At 51.0% G+C, this 19709-nt stretch overlaps 8 protein-coding genes across 8 annotated transcripts; 4 read left to right on the top strand and 4 right to left on the bottom strand.

The window, feature by feature from the left end:
• Positions 1-18: 18 nt before the first annotated feature.
• Z518_10192 (uncharacterized protein) lies at positions 19-1979 on the top strand (the record flags this gene model as incomplete). The annotated part of the gene is made up of 3 exons (XM_013412808.1): positions 19-246; positions 329-543; positions 764-1979. The coding sequence occupies 3 exons, from the start codon at positions 19-21 to the stop codon at positions 1977-1979; spliced, it is 1659 nt and encodes a 552-aa protein (XP_013268262.1).
• Positions 1980-3470: 1491 nt separating this feature from the next.
• Z518_10191 (uncharacterized protein) lies at positions 3471-5842 on the bottom strand (the record flags this gene model as incomplete). The annotated part of the gene is made up of 5 exons (XM_013412807.1): positions 3471-3919; positions 3988-4265; positions 4337-4440; positions 4489-5617; positions 5790-5842. The coding sequence occupies 5 exons, from the start codon at positions 5840-5842 to the stop codon at positions 3471-3473; spliced, it is 2013 nt and encodes a 670-aa protein (XP_013268261.1).
• A 1199-nt stretch (positions 5843-7041) lies between these two features.
• On the bottom strand, positions 7042-8630 carry Z518_10190 (uncharacterized protein; the record flags this gene model as incomplete). The annotated part of the gene is made up of 3 exons (XM_013412806.1): positions 7042-7384; positions 7432-7670; positions 7731-8630. 3 exons carry the CDS (start codon positions 8628-8630, stop codon positions 7042-7044), a joined length of 1482 nt encoding a protein of 493 aa, XP_013268260.1.
• Positions 8631-9241: 611 nt separating this feature from the next.
• On the top strand, positions 9242-10429 carry Z518_10189 (uncharacterized protein; the record flags this gene model as incomplete). Its single annotated transcript, XM_013412805.1, has 5 exons — positions 9242-9282; positions 9342-9435; positions 9499-9553; positions 9604-9806; positions 9857-10429. 5 exons carry the CDS (start codon positions 9242-9244, stop codon positions 10427-10429), a joined length of 966 nt encoding a protein of 321 aa, XP_013268259.1.
• A 1033-nt stretch (positions 10430-11462) lies between these two features.
• On the top strand, positions 11463-13151 carry Z518_10188 (uncharacterized protein; the record flags this gene model as incomplete). Its single annotated transcript, XM_013412804.1, has 4 exons — positions 11463-11702; positions 11756-12193; positions 12254-12731; positions 12799-13151. 4 exons carry the CDS (start codon positions 11463-11465, stop codon positions 13149-13151), a joined length of 1509 nt encoding a protein of 502 aa, XP_013268258.1.
• Positions 13152-13613: 462 nt separating this feature from the next.
• On the bottom strand, positions 13614-14393 carry Z518_10187 (2-deoxy-D-gluconate 3-dehydrogenase; the record flags this gene model as incomplete). Its single annotated transcript, XM_013412803.1, has 1 exon — positions 13614-14393. One exon carries the CDS (start codon positions 14391-14393, stop codon positions 13614-13616), a length of 780 nt encoding a protein of 259 aa, XP_013268257.1.
• A 1626-nt stretch (positions 14394-16019) lies between these two features.
• On the top strand, positions 16020-17036 carry Z518_10186 (uncharacterized protein; the record flags this gene model as incomplete). Its single annotated transcript, XM_013412802.1, has 2 exons — positions 16020-16106; positions 16158-17036. 2 exons carry the CDS (start codon positions 16020-16022, stop codon positions 17034-17036), a joined length of 966 nt encoding a protein of 321 aa, XP_013268256.1.
• A 775-nt stretch (positions 17037-17811) lies between these two features.
• Z518_10185 (uncharacterized protein) lies at positions 17812-19136 on the bottom strand (the record flags this gene model as incomplete). The annotated part of the gene is made up of 3 exons (XM_013412801.1): positions 17812-18677; positions 18730-18839; positions 18889-19136. 3 exons carry the CDS (start codon positions 19134-19136, stop codon positions 17812-17814), a joined length of 1224 nt encoding a protein of 407 aa, XP_013268255.1.
• Positions 19137-19709: the final 573 nt, after the last annotated feature.

Raw genomic sequence — 19709 nt, 5'->3', positions numbered from 1 at the left:
CCCCAAACATTCTGCAAAATGGCTACTCCTTCTCCACCACCAGTACAAGGAATGGCCAAAACTGAAACGATTCAAGTTGAAGAACAGAACGCGTCGTCGGACTCAACACCACCGCCTACAGCACATATCCATTCCGTCTCCGATGAAATCAGCCTCAACCAAGGAAATGAGGCCGTCCTCCTTCGAATCGATGATGAAAAAGGACAGGGTGCTGCCGGGGCTCTCAAACTCGCAAAAGACGGCCATGTATGTCCTCTTCTTTTATTTTTCATCTTTCCCCCCTGCCAGATTAGCAAAACTGATCACTTTTTTGGAACCTGCTATCTAGACCGTCCTAATCCCACAACCGAGCGACGATCCCTACGACCCGTTGAACTGGTCATGGGGTAAAAAGCACATGATTCTATTCATTGTCGCGCTCTCTGCTTTTTGCGGAGACTTTGGCTCCGGTGCCGGTATACCCTGCATTGTTCCCCAGGGAGCGGAGTGGAATATGAGTCCCGCGCACGTCAATTACGCGGGGAACTTGAATGTTATAATGCTGTATGTACCATCCATCTTCCTGCCCTCTTCCCTTACTCCTTCAATTCCTATGGCATAGATCCATACTTACCTACCTATCTGGATATCTCTTACGATGGTGTTGGCCTTCAGTACCAGCTGACCATTGACAAAATCTTTCTTCTTGTTCTCCTCCTCCCTATCCCCTTCCTATGTCCGCCCTACTCCTACATCGGTCACATGGGCTGACGAAATCATCCAGTGGCATTGGAGGCATCCTCTGGATTCCTCCCATCTACTTCTGGGGGCGCTTACCCGTCTTATTCTGGAGCACACTCCTCGGCACCTTCTTCACGCTCGGCTGCACGGTTACGGACTCCTTCGATACCTTTTATGCACTCCGCGCTCTAATGGGCCTCACGCTGACCGCTTGCCAAACGATCGGCCTCTCCTTCATCAAAGACATGTTCTTCTTCCACGAGCACGCGCGCAAGATCGGCCTATGGGCGTCCCTATTCCTGCTCGCCCCCTACTGTGGCCCCATGTTCGGCAACTTCATCATCGCTGGAACAGGCGAATGGAGGAACGTCTTCTGGCTGGTCTTCGCAATCTGCTGTGCCGATCTTGTCCTCATCGTCCTCTTCGCAGATGAGACATGGTACCGTCGCGACATCCCAGCCGACCAACAACCTGCTCGTCCCTCCGGCGGCATCTCGCGAATCCTGCGCCTTGTAGGCATCTGGCAAATACAGCACCACAAAGACTATTACTTGTCGGTCCTCACTTCATTCCATCGCCTCTTCGCCGTCCTGATCAAACCCGTCATCCTGCCAACGCTCCTCTACTACGCCATGTCCTTTATGTGGGCCGTCGGGATCAACATCACATCGTCCCTTCTTCTCGGCACACCGCGCGATCTCGGCGGCTACGGCTTCTCCGCCCGCGCCGTGGGCTATGTCTACTTCACACCCCTGGTCGCGGTGTCCCTTGGCGAACTTTTCGGACACTTCTTCAACGACTTTCTGTTCAACCGCTACTTAGTCCGTCACAGCGGGATTTTCAAGCCTGAAGCACGCCTCCCCCCTTGCTATATCGCGGCGTTTCTTATGATTCCTGGCCTGATTATCGTGGGTCAAGCATTGGAAAATCTTCTCCACTACTCGGCCATCGTCATGGGCTGGGGCATGTACGTGTTCGGTGTGATGGTGGCGAGTGTCGCGATCACGGCGTATGCGCTCGATTGCTACCCGAACGGTTCTGGTGAGGTGTCCGCGTTCCTCAACTTTGCAAGGACGGCAGGTGGGTTTTCCGTCGGTTATTTTCAGCAGCCGTGGGGTGAAGAGAGCGGGTATGGGGTATCATTCGGGTTGCAGGCCGTGATTGTCGCGGTGGCGACGGTGGTGTTGACGGGGATTTTCGTATATGGTGAGAGGTTGAGGAAGAGAGGGGGCCCGTTGATGTTTAAGGGGTCGTCATGACCCTGAAATCATTCTACCCACCAAATGTTTTCCCCTTGATTGAGGTTGAGATTGAGTCTAGGGACGTAAACCGGATGGGGTATCGAACGCCTGAAGCACATTGTGTCATTATCGACTATGCTCGTGAGCTCGGACTGCGGTCATGTGCAGAAGAATTCAATCGAGCCCCATCTATTCCATTCCGGTAGGTCACGATACCAGTATACGGACAAGATATATATACCCCTTTCGAGCAGGGAAGGGGTATATCAAATAAGCCGCCACTAGGGATATTTTCTCAAGGTTCAAACGCCGTCTGAGATGTCAATTTCCCTTTCAAATCCTGTCAATCACCGAAGCTCATCGCAGTCGTAACATGCAAACGTCCACACCGAACACAACCCAATACCCAGCTTAATCCTTTCCTCAAATAGGAAACATACCATGATTTACCGCCCATCAACCCAATACATCAAACCCCCAGTCCCTCAGTGATTCCTTTCCTTTTCAATATCCACTACCCGACTCCCACGTCTCATCATATTATATCTTCGTTTTTATTATCATTTTCATTCTCGAAATTCATTTTGCGCCGCCAAGGCAGGATCCATAGAGCCCAAGCCGGAGCGCAACATGACCATGTGCTCATCGAGGTACGTTGTGGTCTTCGACTCCGGGAGTCTTGTATACTGCCGCTTCGTCTCTTGCACTGTATTCGTCATGCGGGCGCAAAGCCCGTCCTAACCCGGGTTTGGTCTGAACGATCTGACCTCCTGTCGCGGTAAGAACCGAGACCTTAAAATTTCCATTTTTGCTGCTTCCATCAGCCAAGTCACCGCTGACGCATACGGCACGGCATCTGGCGTAGAAGCAGACAGCCAAGAGTTTGTCGTTGAAAAGGGCCCCATCGTCAAGGGACTCGTGGAAAAAAGACGGTCTGCTTAGCTTCCATTGCTAGAACATTTCCCCGCAAAATTGGGGACTGTCGGCCAGAGTACCGATTCTCATCTGGAAAGATTGAATCGACGTGTTTGTTGGTCTCGGAAAATCCCCCCGCTGGTATGGATATGGTAACCTCGGTTCTTCACAATATGTGAGTACATTATCCGATCTGCTATTTGGAGGTATGGATGTGGTGGGGCTTTGGGAATGGCCGGCCGACACACCACATCGACGGGTGTATTGCGACTGAGGTGTTGACCAAATTTGGATCCAGGTTGTTCGAGAGGAAAGCAGAAACATGGGGCTGTTTGGGGAACGCTTGGCGAGGGAGACATCGGTTGAAGAAATAGCATTAGTTTGATTAGGCGGCGTCGTAGAAGGTCGGATGGGAGATTGATCAAGAGTCGATATTGATCGATGTCTGGTCCGTCACCATCTCAGTCAGCCAGAAGTCCCGCCGCAGGAGTCGTCGGCCCTTTCCGTCTCCAATACTGCCACAGGCGCCAATGCAATGGTCGGGAAGGGGAGAACGAGGATCATCCGTATTTAACTCCCCTCCTCCGCCGCCCATTACCGCTTGAGAATCTTCCTCAAATGTGCCCCTTGACTATCACAATCGGCCTCCAGTGGCATGAAATCCAATCCTGTACTTGACCCTCCCATCCCCAAGCTATTCGCGCTAGATTCACTCGCGGTATCATCATTGCCCATCATACCATTGAGAAAAGTGGTTGTGTTTGCGGCGCCGTTCGGATGATGATGGCTGGGGGATTTCCCTTCGAATCTCTGCACAACTAACTTGGTCAGTGTCCAGTAGCTGTCGGCGGAAGTTTCGAAGCCCATCTCGCTGACGGTGGAACGAGGGACATTAACACGGATATCATCCCATAGAGTCTTCCAATTAGCAAGAGCGGTTTTCATGGGCTCGATGACCGCGGGCGAGGCGAAGGCGAGGGAAGTAGCGGAGATTCGATTGAGTGGGTTCCCGAGAAGATGTTGCCAGCAGTGTGTAAATAGAACTAACAATGTCGTCATCGTCAGAACCCCGGATATCACTGTTTCGAATACTTCAGCATGAGATGCATACCGTGACTTAAATAGAGCATGTCCCAACAACACAAGACCTCATTTTGATAGGCGGATTTTAATTCGTTGGGAGACACAAAAAGTTTTGCAAACGCGTCGATCAGTTTTATTCGCGCACGAGGAAACGAGGATCGTCGCAGCATCTCTGCGTGGCTCGAAAGCTCGAAATATTCCGGATGACAAGGCATCTGTAAATCGAGCTCACAATAATCAACTCGATGGTGGACATTGTTGAAAATTCCCATCGCCGAATCCAGTGCGAGGATTATGTTCATTGTCCTGCCGATGGGCTGTTAGAGGAGAAATTTCGGGCTGAATTTCGGGCGGTGAATTTTCATGTGGACACTCACCGAACTCGACACTCGTTTCGCACCCATCGCTGGAAAGCTGCTTCGTCCGGTATTGCAACGATGCTTCCATGTTGTGCAGTCGGCAGACCGAATGATCTGGCAATCTGCCAATGTGTTAGCTCAGCACACGATCCTGAGGCAGAGAGAGATACACTCAATATCGTAGAAAACCTTTGCCGTCGAGCCCTTCTCCTCCCGGCCAAATTCCCTGAGAAATACTGAACGACAACCATCAGATATCCTCCCTGAAACAGCTGGAATTGAGAATTTAAAGTTTCTTCATCTTGAGCTTCGGAAAGCATTAAACCACCGATATATTCTTCCCTCAGCCCGGGTAGAGAAAAGATATATGCTTCCATTACATCCAACAAACTCTTCATCCACGCCTTTTTCCCTGGCTCCGGAGAATACATCGCTCCGAGTGCGACGGTTGATAGCAGGAGAGGGATTGGCACGATTGTCGGCTGAAAAGATGGTCGATGAAGGATCGGACAGTGTCGATGGTAATTGCCGAAGAACAGATCGAGGCAGTGGTCCAGTTCGGTGTGGGTAAGGAGCCGGATAGAAGAAGCCAAATGAGGGTTGTGTGGGATTTCCGGGAACTGATCCGCTAGTTTCGAGGCCGATTCCATCAACAACTGTCTGATTTCGTAGGCGCGAGGTTCAAGAGCCATGGCCGTATCAGAAGCCACTCCACCTCCACTGGTAATGCGTGACAAGTCGGAGTGGAGAGGGTACAAGCCAAATGTCAAGGATTCAAATCCGCCAAAGAACGAATCGAAGTTGACCCCTTCCAAATCCGGAATTTCTGCACCAATAAAAACATCATGGTGTTCATAATCTTCACTCCAATGAGAGGCTTCGGACGAATCTTCGTGGTCGCCCACGGTCGTCTCATCATCCTCACCGACCGCGCCTCTCGGGTTGCTGCGAATCGGAAATCGGCCGATAAAGTCATCGTCCTCCGGAGCATTCAGGAGATGGTGAATGGGTATCGCATCGCGACTTTTGGGTCGGGGAACCTCCGGCGTCTTCTGGGGACTTGAGGCTGACAACAAGACATCAAAATTTGGAGGCCGAGGAAATGCTGACCAAGACTTACATCTGATGCACTCCTTTCCTAGTTCCTGGCAGCGAGTACAAGGAGTCTCTTGATCACATTTCGTCCTCAGCTTGACGCAAGAAAGACATGACGATCTTTTTCGACCTTTACTCTGTCCTTCTGGAACCGGTGCTTCCCCCCTCTCTTTGCATCGAAATTGATGTGCTCGAAGCACGTCGCTAAAGCAAATGAGTCAGATGTGGGCTTTTTCCTGTAAATCTTTCCTGTGACTCGTACCTGCGCTTAAAACATTTGGAGCAAAAAGTGCAACTAAATGGTCTTTGAGCGACATCTGCAGCACAGGGTTAGAGCTGTGGAAGTTGGCGATCTGGGAAGACCAAATTCACGGACGTTGTTGCTGATGGCGCAGCATATGAGCCTTCCTCACAAATGACTTGGGACATGAGGGGCAATGAAATCTCTCATGCCATTGATGGGTGTGATCCATGCTTCCGGCTGTCAACAATCTGCTGGAGTCAAATTGACACTGATTGAAGTGTATTTGGCATAGCCAACCGTTCGCAATGTAGCTGAAGGAGAAATGGCCGTCTTCCTGGTCAGATTACGCGTACAGGGATGTTGATGGTCCTGAAATTGAGTCATAGTAGGGCTGACGAATTTGCCTGGAATTGCCGTTTGATCATGAAAGCTTCATAATTGGCTAATTCTCCTAGATGGATGAAGCATGAACAGAGAGTAATCTGAATGGCAAGACACCGAAAAGAAAAAAAGTTCTAGAATGGCATCAATGTTCATGAAAGTTCCCCTGGCCGATGGACCCGAAGTGGTTCAGTAGGCGAGCTGTTCTGGACCACGATTTGAGGTGGGCTTTAAACCTTGGAGAAAAAGTACAAAGCCCAAGCGCTTGGAGCTAAGAAGAAGTCAATATCGCATGCTCGACACGATACAAAGGGGGCGGTTTTGAGGGCGGATGTCGGAGCAAGGACCGCCAGAAGAAAGAAGGCGGGGGTCCGCTTCATGAAAACTGCTTAACTTTTAGGCAGTCCTGCCGCCCAAGTGCCTTAGTTCGTTTAGACTTGGGAAGGGATAAATGGTTATACCAACTCTAAAGCAGGTTGGCCACTCCCCGCACAGGCGCTAAGACGGAACCGGCCTGACCTCCGCAAATTCCAATAAACCCAAATTAATTAAACTTTACCTTAAAAGCGGCTAAACTCACCCAGAGCATAGAGGCACCGAAGAAATGCTGCTAGGAAAACGCATTTCCCTCCAGCCGCCTTGGCGAGTGTTGTCGTTTTAGGTCCATATCCCCGCTGCGGCGTGTGATGTACTCGACATGTGCTGGTCGGATACGATCGGTCGGGCTGCAAAGGACCAGCACATATGAATTAGATCTCGTTCGAATTACCGTGTACATGGTGAGACATGTGAGTTTCTCCCCCACCTCCCCTGGTCAACCTCGGCTCCGTCCCCGATAGCCTTGTTCTGAGACTCTGGAGTGACGGCGTCACATCAGTTAACGCGGTTCGCCCTGTGCTCGTCGGCCGTTCTGCAAGGACAAGGTCAGCAAAAGTGGCCGCAGGACATAGTTCCTTTCACCAACATCGGCCCTGTCTCCAGATTTGTCCGCCTTCTCTAGTTTTCACAATTTGACGGACCCGATAATTTCCCTTTCGAGTCTCCTGGTGTTAACCATATCAGGAACAAGTTCGCTGATCTTTGTGGCTCCCGCCAGTGCCATATTCCCTTCGAGCTCTTCCCTCAGAATTTGTACCATTCTCCTGAATCCGGCCTCTCCATAACCTCCGGTGAGGCTGAACAGAAATGGTCGTCCCAGTCCGACCGCACGAGCCCCTAAAGCCAGGGCTTTGAGAACATCCGTGCCTCGACGAATACCGCCGTCCACAAATATCTCCATTTTGCTGTCGATGAGATGAGGTGCATATCTTCTGATTTCCAGGAGCGTGATCATAGGTGCTTGAGCTCTAAAGTCATGTTGGCACCACGTTTCATTGGAAATAAATATCCTTACGTATCTTGCGATCGACCTCCATGATTAGAGAGAACGATCCCCTCCACTCCATGCTCCCAAGCCAAAACAGCGTCCTCGACGCTTTGAATGCCTTTTATAACCAGCGGCAATTTGGTCATCTGGCGGATCCAAGATATATCATTCCAGTTCAACTTCGGATTCAGAAGGCCAACGGTTGCCAATTTGGCCACACCGACTTTCCGTTCCGTGATCGCGGCCATCTGGTCATGTTCATTCATCTGTGATCCAAGTCGGCCTCAGTGGATGCTGATGGTTCTTGTGACAGACATGATTCGTACCTGGGCTTTCAGTCGATCATCACGCTCCCGTTTTCCAAGAACCGGGGAATCAACGGTGAGCCATATGGCGCTGACCCCCAGGCTCTCAACGCGTCGGATCAATGTTTCCGCCTTTTGATAGTCTCTATTCATGTACAGCTGAAAGAAGACAGGCTGATCTTGGCTCACTCGGGCGCCTACTATCTTCTCGATCGACATGCTCGGGCTTGTCGGAATGACTTGGATGAGTCCTTCTTTCCCAGCCCCGGACGCAAATGCACACTCGGCCTCGGGATGGGCATATTTACCCAATCCTGACGGAGATACATACACGGGCATGCTACAGCTCTTTCCCAGGATGGTCGTTCTCGTATCAACCATATCAACCTCCCGAAGAATCCGTGGTCGTAACGTCAGTTTGCGAAAAGCTCGACGTGCGTCCTGTTTGCTATATTCATCGTCTGCTCCAGAAGAATAATAGGCCCATCCGTGAGGACTCAAGGATCTCTCCGCGACGGCCTCGAAATCATCGACACGAATCATCGAGCTCAATGGTGGAATACGATTGCCCTGTGGCCGGTCTGACGTGCGGGGCGAGGTTGTTGTTCGGAGGTCGCCAATGGTGTCAGGGTGGACAATCCCACGAAAAGCGGCTGGAGGAAGCGTGTCTTCAATCAGGCCCGGACTGTGGACGCTCTCATATTCCTTTGTGGCATCCTGTCCCGCACTTCGTAAAATGATTTGCGCTCCTCCTGGATGTTCGTCGAGGAATTCTGGAATGAATTGGTGAACCTCTGCAGCAAATGGGATATTTTCGAATTCAAATTCACCTGTAACGTCATAAACCTTGCCATACACGACAATCCAGCAGGATTGCCGGTGATTGTGTTTGGCCACGTCAGCACCTGCTATCTTGTTCATCCTCGAGGTCAGTGCACGCTGGACGGAGGCCGTATGTGGAATCGGGTTGACGATATGATGCTGAACAGATACGAGCAGAAGTCAGTAGTGGGTGAAGCGAAGAATCCAAGGCATCGTCAGCTTTCCGGACTATCCAGCATTCATGCGGCCTGGCCATATGTCCCAAAAGCATCCCTGCGGATTTTTGACGTTCACCCCACGATCGACCGGTCGAAATCCCCCGGTAGGCAAGTTGGTACACCACAATCCCATTCTTCTCGAACCGACGCAACAAAGTAAATTGAGACGGGGTTGGTGAGAAGGTCCACCGGATAAAATAAGGGCGATGCCTAGAAATCAGGAGCCCGCCGGATCATCTGCGTGGTCCCAGTGGGTCCATAACCCCCACGACCAAAGCCAAATCCCCGACTCGCATTTCCATGTCATTGAAGGGCGCCAGGCTCGGCATTGACAAGTAAGCGAGGCTCTCGGACTCTGAGAAGGACCCTCTCATATGAAAGAAATGCCCAGAGAGCTTTGAAGCTGGTTTTGCTCTACCCAAGAAAAAGAACTGGGTGGAAGGAGACAACCTGAAATGGGTGTGGCGAGCGCAGAAAGCTCAGAACATCAAAATGGCACAAAAAACCAATGTCATGCTGTATGGCCTTGGAGCGTGAGTACAAGGCCTGCTTGATCCCATTCAAAGGCATGATACTGATCCGAGGCGTGCAGGATCGGATCGTTCTATGCGTTCATTTTGGAACGAACACAACGTGTGCGGTTAACCGTGGTGGCGCGTTCGAACCACGAGGCTGTTAAGAAAAATGTTCGTTCCTTCATCGAACTCACAAGGGATGTCCGCCATTTGTTGACACGGTCGGCGTTCTAGGGTCTTCTCATCAAAAGCGCCAATCATGGTGAACATCTGGTTCGACCAGCCAAAGGTAGGTACATGGCATTCCTCCGGGGTGATGCTGCTGACTTTCACCACCAGTCGTGAAAACGCCAGCCGAGGCAGGAGAAACTTACGATTATATTGTGTGCACCACCAAGGCTGTTGATCAGGCGTCGATACCCCAGCAACTGGCTCCGGCTATTGATGAGAGCAAGACATGCATAGCCATCATTCAGAACGGGGTCGGAAATGAAGATCCTTTTCGACAAGCGTTTCCAAAATGCTCGATTTTGAGCTGCGTGGTATGTCGACGTCCTGTCGGTCGAGGATGCCACTAATCCCTCATCCAAAGACATGGGTGGGTGCCCAGCAAGACACTCCAGGAGTCGTCCACCATTGGGCGTCAGAAAACACCCAGATAGGCATCTTTCCCAATAAAGATCTGGAGCCTGCCTTTGAAAAGACCAAACTAGACGAATTCACGTCCTTGTTGCGACAAGGCGGAACACCATTTACGGTCGAAGAGAATATCCAAATCCAGCGGTGGGAGAAAGTCGTCTGGAACGTGGCCTGGAATTCACTGACTACTCTTACGATGCTCGATACTCATTCATGGTTAAAGTCGTCGCCAGACTCGATGCCCATGACCCGGAAATTGATGCGGGAAGTGATTGATGTGGCCAGAAAATGTGACGTACCGATCCAATACGAACTGATTGACGAACTGATCGAGAAGATTTTGGCCATGCAACCGATTGGCAGTAGTATGCAAGCTGACTGTAAAATGGGCCGACCGATGGAAGTGGAAGTTATTTTGGGAACTCCCGTGCGGAAGGGAAGGGAATTGGGTATACCGATTCCCATCCTCGAGGTGCTCTATACCTTGTTATTGGCTATTAACAGCCGAATGAAACCCAGCTCATAGCCAGAGGTTTGGAAGAGCCAGTCGAGGCTGCATGTTGATAATTCATCTCGAGACAATACATATACATATATTCCTGCATCAGCCCACGAGATGCTCCAGGCCGCTCCTATTCGGCGTAGGAGAAATTCGAACCATTTTTTGTCCATTTCTTCAAGAAAGTCCCCAGCTCAGCAGTCTCGGAACGGTTATACTCAGAAGGTATGTGGGAGGCTTCGAGACCACGGATGGGATCGCAAGGGTCTCCGTTGATCAGAGGTAGGGTAACGCATTCGGCGGGACTTCGATGTTGACCGAGATAATACTCTCCTGGAATTCAAGACGTGAAAGCAGGAAATCCAGCGAAGCGGAACGCACCAAAAATGAAAGAAGATTTCCGGTGTCGACCGTCAAAGTTGAGTTCAAGATGAGGAACGCGCAGCGGCTTGGAACTTGGTGAGTTGGTCAAGCCGCCTCATTACGCGAGATCACGTGGTACGACCGATTGCTTCGATCTGCTGAGATGTTCCATTTTGTATTGCACCGACGTTTCTCTTCAACCACTATACACTTCCATCCGAAGGAGGTTGGGATCATCCTATCAACGTCACATGCCGAGATGAAGCCTTGCTCTTGACAATTGGGCTCGAAACTGGACGACTCGCATGCTTCCTTTTGTCGATCGTTTCCCTTTTTTGCTTCGCTTGGAACAAGGCGTCCTCGGTAGATATCTCATCCTCAGCTGGTAAGGTGTTGTGACATTGGAATCCCTGCCATCATGCTTCCCCGTGGGGGTTTGATGTTGATATTGTGATGAAATCAACCCCCCACAATCCCCCACCTGGACCAGGTTCATGGGACAGTTGGTCTCGTTATTGATTCTTTCTTTCGGGGACGTTGCCGGACGTCAACCGCTTCGTCATGGCCGACGTCTTCACGTCGTGTTGGGGAAAATGCCCCCACGATATAAGGGGAGCAGATTTCCCATTCGACTTTGCAGCACCTCTCACTTACGTCCAGGACGCCTTTTTTTCGTTCATTCTTCCGTACATCCAAAATGGACTCCAGAGAAGTAACAGAAGAGATCAAACGGCCCAGCCCGTCCTCATCTCGAGTTGAGGATGTTGGAGCAGAGAAAGTCCGCATCGAACACTCACATATGGTGATGCCCGAAATCTTAGTCGGTCTCTCTGATGCAGAACTCACCTCTCTCGGCCGAAGAGCGACCTTCAAATTGGATTGTTTTATCATGCCTTGCGTAACTATCATGTATATCCTCAATTATCTCGATCGACAGGTACGATGTCTCGACCCGGTTCTTGAACCCCCATTTTCTAACCAGGGTAACAGAACATCGCCAGCGCCAAATTAGCCGATATCGACTACGATCTCGGACTCTCGGCCGTTGAATATCAAACCAGCGTCAGTATCCTCTTCGCAGGATACATCCTGATGCAAGTCCCATCCAACATTGTTGTGGGAAAGATTCAGTACCCAGCCATCTATATCTGTGCTGCGATGGGTGTCTGGGGCCTCATATCCGCTCTCATGGCCGTCGTTCAGAATTTCGGTGGACTTCTGGCTTGTCGATTCTTCTTAGGCTTCGTTGAAGCCGTCTTCTTTCCGGGCGCCTTGTTTTTCATCTCGATGTTCTATTCTCGTCAGCAATTCGCCCTCCGAACCGCCATTTTATACTCGGGTTCCCAATTAGGCAATGCCTTCGGTGGACTCTTCGCCATTGGAATTTTGGAACTCGATGGAGAACGAGGTCTTGAAGGTTGGCGATGGGTAAGCATGAAGTGGCCATTCTCCCTCATTTACCTCATCCCACTGATTCTCCCTCTCCAGCTCTTCCTCATCGAAGGTGTCGTGACAATTGCCCTGGCCATATTGTTCGCCCTGATCCTCCCCAACTCCATCCGCAAACTCCGTGGCTTCACCCAGAAAGAAAAGAACTGGGTCCTCTGGAACTTCGAATCCGATCTCGGCCAACAAGACAACTCGAAAGAAGTGGGCGGTCGCAAAGGACTCATGATGGCCCTCTCCGATCCCAAGATGTGGATGTTCATGACCCTTTTGACTTCCGTGTACATCTCAGCCGCCGTGACCAATTTCTTCCCTTCCGTGGTGGGCGGGCTGGGGTATTCGAGGAACAAGACGTACGGACTTACGGCTCCTCCTTTTATGCTCTGCGTGATTTGCATGTTGATCAACGGTTTCCACTCGGATCGAAAGCAAGAGCGCTATCTACACATCGTCTGTCCCCTGGGTATCACGATGGTGGCCAACGTCATCGCCGTGTCAACTCTCAATATCGCGGCACGCTGTAAGTATCGCACCTTTTGATCCCCCGTCATCGACCCAAGCTGACTAACACTCCCGTCGTTTTTCAGACGTGGCCATGATGCTGATGCCGGCCTCATTCTACTCTGCCTCAATCGTCATCCTCTCCTGGATTACTGGCAGTCTGAACCAACCCGCCGTAAAGCGCGCCGCCGCCATCGCCGCCATCAACGCTGTCGCCAACACGCCCAATATCTGGACGTCGTACCTCTACCGGTCTCCCCCGCGATACATCGTGGCGTTCATCGTCAATCTCGCCGCCGCAGGACTTGCCATCCTTGTTGCCACCGTCATTCGCATCTATCTACGCCGTGAGAACGCGAAGATGGATCGAGGCCAGGATGTCGGCAAGAGTGGCCCAACAGAAGCCCAGAAGATGGCCGGGTTTAGGTATACGCTTTAAGGCCGACCCAGGCTGTTTATTTCAAGATGCCGGGAAAACTGAACGAGCTCCCTTTCCCACGCCGAACCGAAAATTGAACAGTGCAGATGGAGAGAGTGTGTATGTGAGCGTACTACCGGAAGAGCCGTGTATTTCGTTATGTCTGGGGTACGGCCTTTGTATATATATAGGTGGGTATGCACAACGTACAAGAGAATCAAACCCCCTACTATGATTCCTTCCAGATCTTTCTCGATCGTCCTTTCACACCCTATCTGTCTAGGCAAGACGGGACATCTCTATACCATTCCATTCGATCTTCTATCCCTATCCCCCCTTTTTCTTCTACCGGCTCATAGAAATCTCCTCTTCTCCCTCCCGAGTACCCATCAAGGATGCCTGATATCCCTGATCTTGATTTTGATTTCCCTCCACTATCTACCGTCCACTATGTCTTCTACCTTCACCTCCCCTTATCTCCTCTCATCTCCCCATCCACCCCCCATCCACAACCACCACCTCACCACTAACATAACTACTCGCCCTACTCGCCAAATAGATGACCGTCCCCTTAAAATCCTCTGCCTCCCCCCACCTCCCCATCGGAATCCGCTCCAATATCTGCCTACTCCTCGTTTCATTCTTGAGCAACGCCTCATTCATATCTGTCCTCACATACCCCGGCGCGATTGCATTGACATTCACCCCTTTACTGGCCCACTCATTACTCAGTGCTTTCGTCAACTGCGCAATGCCCCCTTTGGCACTCGCGTAGGCCGGCACAGTCAATCCGCCCTGAAAGCTCACCAAGCTAGCCACATTGATAATACTCCCCCTCTGTGGACCCTCCCGGGTGAGCATGTACGCGCCCAAATCCCGACACAACGTGAATACCGAGGTCAAATTAACTTGGAGGACCTCGTTCCAGTCAGAAAGGGGGAATTCATGGGACGCGTGACGGCGTTGGATACCGGCGCAGGTGACGAGGATGGAAGGATCATGGCCGTCGGCGAGGATGCGGGGGGTCAGAGACAAGACGTCGTCTTGAGAGCAGAGGTCGGCAGCGTAGATGGAGGCTTTGCGCCCGAGAGATTCGATGGCTCGTTTGGTGGTGGTGTTGACTGTCTCTCGCTGCACGAGAATGATATCGGCACCTGCCTCTGCCAACGCCATAGCCATAGCGGCTCCAATGCCTCTCGTTCCTCCCGTGACAACTGCCACTCGGTTCTCCAGTGAGAACATACTTGGGTACGTAAGTGCCATTTTGGCCCTCCTCTGTTTGTCGCAGTTATGGCTTCAGGGCTGAGATATATTTGGGACTTCCCGCTCGAGTCAGAAGCTGTCTGAGCTTCTGCTTTGATTGTAAAATCTCAACAATTCCTCCCGGTTTGAACCGAATGTCGTCTTCTCACTGAATCCGACTGTCCTTTGCTCCTGGTCTCCCACGCCACAGGAGTTATCCGTTCTCCGCACAGGTAAGGTATGTGTCCAACCGAGCTGAATCAGAATCTTGCCCCCTTTCTCCAGCAATTGAATCAGATGTGATGAATAACGGTTCCGCACATATCAGAATCCCTAGAGTACTAGCGCTAGTGATTCAAGCAATCCCGCGTGGTTGAGATGTTATTCACTGAGCGGGTCAGGAGGTCATAACGAGGTCAGTATCTGCATCTGCCTTTGACCTTTTGGAAACCCCGACTTGATCTAGTTCACCAACATTCGTCCGGAAATCAATGTGGAGAAGGGGAGGGGGGTTCGACTCAGTCTCATCCCACGAATATTGCCAACAGCTCTTCGGCAGACCATCCCCGAATCTCGGTGTCATTCACGGCGAGGCCCCGAAGAGGAAACAAGACGAAGACGGAGAAACCCTAAGCAGCACCCCCAGGCACAGCCTCTAGGTCTCATTGGCTTAGATAGGAGAGACTTGCCGTGGAAATATGGGACATGGGGGTGGGGACAGTACATCTCATCCCGCGGGGGCTCCATTACCATCAAGGTTTGGAAAATCTACGCGCCCATACTCACTACCGGTTCGCGCGAGCGATTACCATGACTTATCGGTCGTATAGGTAAAATCCTTTACGACGTTATAGATAAATACGGGAGTAGCTTATCTTGGAGAACATTACATAACGTCGATCGCAAAGTCAACGTCATCTGTCGAGCAATAGGCAGTATTCCTTGACTGGGAAAAGGGTTATCACTCCTATGCAGGATATAGGGGAAGAATTGGAGTAGAAAAGGGGTCAACCAAGCATGTATTTGTACTGGTAATCTGGCAGGACCAGCTGCCAAAAGAGACAGAGCATTCAATACATCTCATTTGCAACCCCCCAAGTTTGACATCATTTTTTGCGTGGGTCTTGGGATTGTCCATTGAACGGTCTAGATACTCTACACTTCTTGGGTGGTCAAGCAGGATATGGGCGCGCAACTACATCGATAAATAGTGCTGCTGGCTGCAGCCAGCTGCAGCTGGATGGCGATTAATGAAACAAATACAGGCCAGAGGCTCAGTTTTCTCCCTTTGGGGAAAGGGGGGATCATTCATGGGTTAGAGAATAGGAATCATGGCCTGATTCTGGATAGCCAAAAAAGGCCCAAATAGCGTCATTGGCTTCCAGAACTGACAACGCAAACTTGACTCACCAGGAGAGGGTAAGCCCTGAATGAAGCATTTGAGCCCCGGTATTGACACGGTAGGGCGATGTTAACATTTCCTTCAAGCCCGATTGTAGACATCATGCACACTCGCTCAACCTGGATGACTTAATGAGTCTAATGATGAATTCGCACATTTTCCTCACATTATAAGAGCACATCGACACCACCGTTAGCTACATTTTCGCCAAAAAAGGTTCGTTCACGTCTTAATCTTCGTCGAACATGGGTTTGTCCCATCAGTCAGATGACAACACCAAGGTCGCTGACCACCATCGCGAACATGAAAAGCTTCAACAGCTGTGGGATGAGGTAACCAACGTTCCTGAATGGACGGACTGGAACCAAGTTGCCCGAGGCTAGGATGTCTTCTACCGATACGGCGTAGCGACTTTCACCGGCCTTGTTTATCAATCTCTTCTAGGTGGCACTGCCGGTGACCGGACCGCCGCAGTCCTCTCCAGGACGGGAGGATTCAGTATCAAGGCAGCCCGCCACCGACTTCTCGAGAAGACACAATTCGTCCTCGAATGCACCAAGAACGTGGAATCACTCAAGCCGGATGGGGTTGGATTCGCCCCCTCTCTTCGCGTCCGCCTCCTCCATGCTACAGTCCGACGGAAGATCATACAACTCGCCGCTTCACGTCCTTCATACTTCTCGGTGGAACAGAACGGGATCCCGGTGAATGACCTCGATTGTGTCGGAACAATAGCGCTTTTTTTGGCCACGATCATTTGGCGATCCCTTCCGCGCCAAGGGCTCCACATACGAGAGCAAGAGATCGAAGACTACATCGCATTATGGCGGCTGGTGGCGTTCTATATGGGGACACCCACCGAGTTTTTCTCGACGCCGGTCAAGGCGAAAGCTATTATGGAATCAGTCTATCTGTATGAGTACAAGCCGTCGCCTACGTCGATGTCGCTGGCGCGTAACATTATCTGCGGTCGAACAATCCCAGTCCTGGGCCGCTACCTGATCGACTCTTTCCGGCGGAATCTGTCGAAGGAATGGGGCCGGGGAAGTCGCACCGTTTTCGACTTCAAGTACATTCCCAAGTATGGCTTCAAGACCGTCGACGAAGAAGATGTGCAAGAGAGGAAAGCCGGTACGTTCTGGACCGCCGATGTCAAGATTTTGATCACCTTGCTGTTCATAGTATGTGGGATCGGCCTGGGCGCGTGGACTTCGGTGAGAACCGCCCTTTGGACCCGGCAGCGTTCTCAAGTTACATTCTAGGGGATCGCCCGTGGTAGATTGGCTGACACTCGTATACGTTTGCTTTGTGTACTATTCCTCTTGGATAAATGACCAAGGAATAGATTGCTCTAAAGTGCTCGAATATCGAGGGCGTTCCTAGTGCTATGTATCCCACAACGACTAGATCTTGGAATAAGCTATAACGTCATTCATAGGCGAATTGCGTACTTTCCACCCGCCGTCAGTGTTCCTATCTAATGTGTGAGAGAGCAAGATTGAACAAAGTGGTGTGAAAAAGTGTGTTGAAGACTAGTCTAATCTGTGAACAATCGTGGCCGTTTTATAGGCGACGTCCTTGCCGGAATCCACACTCGAATAGGACCAGTGCCGAGCGCAGATCTGCACAGCCACTGCTCGAAACTGCTGTACTCGATAAAATAGTAGATTCTTAAGCTTGGGAACGGAAGTGGAATTTGGTGAGGCCAAGATTCGGGGATGAGTATGGTGGCATCAGACTTTGATATGTGTTGACGGACGTGCATGGACACGAAAATGAGAGAGCGTAGCAAGATGAGACACATCAGAATAGATAGACAGAAGTACGACATTGAGTATTTTCCTCTCTTGTCTGGCCTGACACATTCTTGATGATCTAAATGTCGTGAAGACAAACGGTGGGCGAAAAAAACCCGGAGAGCAAGCGTGGTCGAACCGCCGATACAATTCCCATCACTCATCGACCCTTCATTTACAACCCATCCGATTCTTTATTTCGAACTGCATGTCCAGAAAGATCCCGAGACCGGCCCTTACCTTACCACTCCCTAATTGAACCATCGGGACCATAGAACTCCTTACACTGCCACGGTTGGGTACTCTGCGCGACGCGACGCACGACGGCCTCATCGATCTCGACACCTAATCCCGCACCAGTCGGAGCCTCGACGAAGCCATCTTTGATGTCAAACACGGACTGATCAACGATATAGGTATGGAGATCTTCCTCGCCGGCTTCAACATTGTAGTGCATTCCCAGAGACATTTCTTGGATGACAAAGTTGGGAATGCTCAATGCCACCTGGATACTTGCGGCGAGCGCTATTGGACCGAGAGGGCAATGAGGTGCGATGGCCACATCGTACGCTTCGGCCATATTAGCGATTCGCTTCGTCTCCGAGATGCCACCCGCATGAGCGATATCGGGCTGCAAGATATCGATACTCGCATCCTCCAAAAATCGTTTGACATCCCATCGGGTATACAGTCTCTCGCCCAGCGCGATTGGAATCGTCGTACTGTCCGACAACTGCTTGAGGCCCTCGGGGTGCTCAACCAACAGCGGCTCCTCGACGAAGAGGGGTCGGTATGGCTCCAGAGCTTTCGCCAGCTGCTTGGCCATGGGTTTGTGCAGGCGGCCATGAAAGTCAAGACCTGCCTCCAGACCAAGAGATTTAACCGTTTGGAGACGCTCGACCGTGGCATCGAGAACAGAAGGGGAGTCGAGCCAGTTAACATCTTCCGTCGCGTTCATCTTGATGCATTTGAGACCTTGGGCAATGCGGGCTTTGGCAGCCACTTCAATGTCCTTAGGCCTGTCACCGCCAATCCACGCGTAGACCTGGACCTTGTTGCGAACTTTGCCCCCTAAGAGGCGATAAATGGGAACATTCATTTTTCGACCTGAGAATGGTAAGTCAGGCTGTCAGCCATAATAGCCTTGATGAAAGCTTACCCTTCAGGTCCCATAGTGCAATATCGATTCCAGACAAGGCCGACATAAAGACAGGGCCTCCGCGGTAGAAACCTAGCCGCCAAATCGTTTGCCAGATATGTTCGATGTCACTATTTCGTCAGACACACCGGCAGTCAGGGAATTGGAAGAGAGCCATACTCCGCCTCGTAACCGATGATACGGTCAATGATTTCGTCCAGGGCTCCTTCAACCGCTTTGGTATGACCTTCTAGAGTCGCTTCCCCCCAACCATATCCACCTTGATCATCACAGATCTTAACAAAAAGCCATCTAGGCTTGACCCGGAAATACTCGATGCTTTTTATTTTTGCCAGTGGCATGCTTGGGACTTCCGGATGATGTCTGTTGGTGACGCCATTCAGCGTTTTGAGCTCACTCGTAGCCATATTCGCACACTCGACTCACCGGAAAGAAAGTGAACAAAATCGGCTGGATGATTTCAAGAAATAGAAAGGAAAACGAAACCCACGAGGCCCTCCCGGGAGAAATCAGTGGCAACCCAACTTAATAGTGGGCCTGACATGCATTCACTTTTTATTCTCACTGGCTCAGCATCCAAAGCTCAACGGTGAAACTTGTGACTAAACTTGTCGGATCGCGTGGGCGTCCACGTTTGTTCTCCGATTGTGTTTGGAGAAGAAAATGCAAGCAACAGGGAGAGTTACGAGAGGAGCCCCCACGGGCTGCAAGTCTTTGCAAGGTGGGGGTTGGAAGTAAACTCATGGTGTGCGCGCCCGAAACTGCAGCTGCTCGTCTCCGCCTTTTCCCCACAAAGAGGCAAGCTAACGACATCCCAACGGATTTCCCCTCTTGACCGCCAGAGCCGTCCATCTTCTCAAGTTACCGGGGGGGTAAATTGTTTCTGTGCTTAGGATGCAGTGAAGACGCATTCGGGAGGGCTGGCAAGAAATTCCTTGTATCATCAAGATATTCACGGGGAAACTGGATAGCCATCCGAA

Source organism: Rhinocladiella mackenziei (genome assembly GCF_000835555.1).
Source record: "Rhinocladiella mackenziei CBS 650.93 unplaced genomic scaffold supercont1.8, whole genome shotgun sequence".
Taxonomy (NCBI): Eukaryota; Fungi; Ascomycota; class Eurotiomycetes; order Chaetothyriales; family Herpotrichiellaceae; genus Rhinocladiella; species Rhinocladiella mackenziei.
The sequence above is the reverse complement of the archived record's forward strand: the minus strand, read 5'-3'. Positions and strand labels throughout refer to the sequence as shown.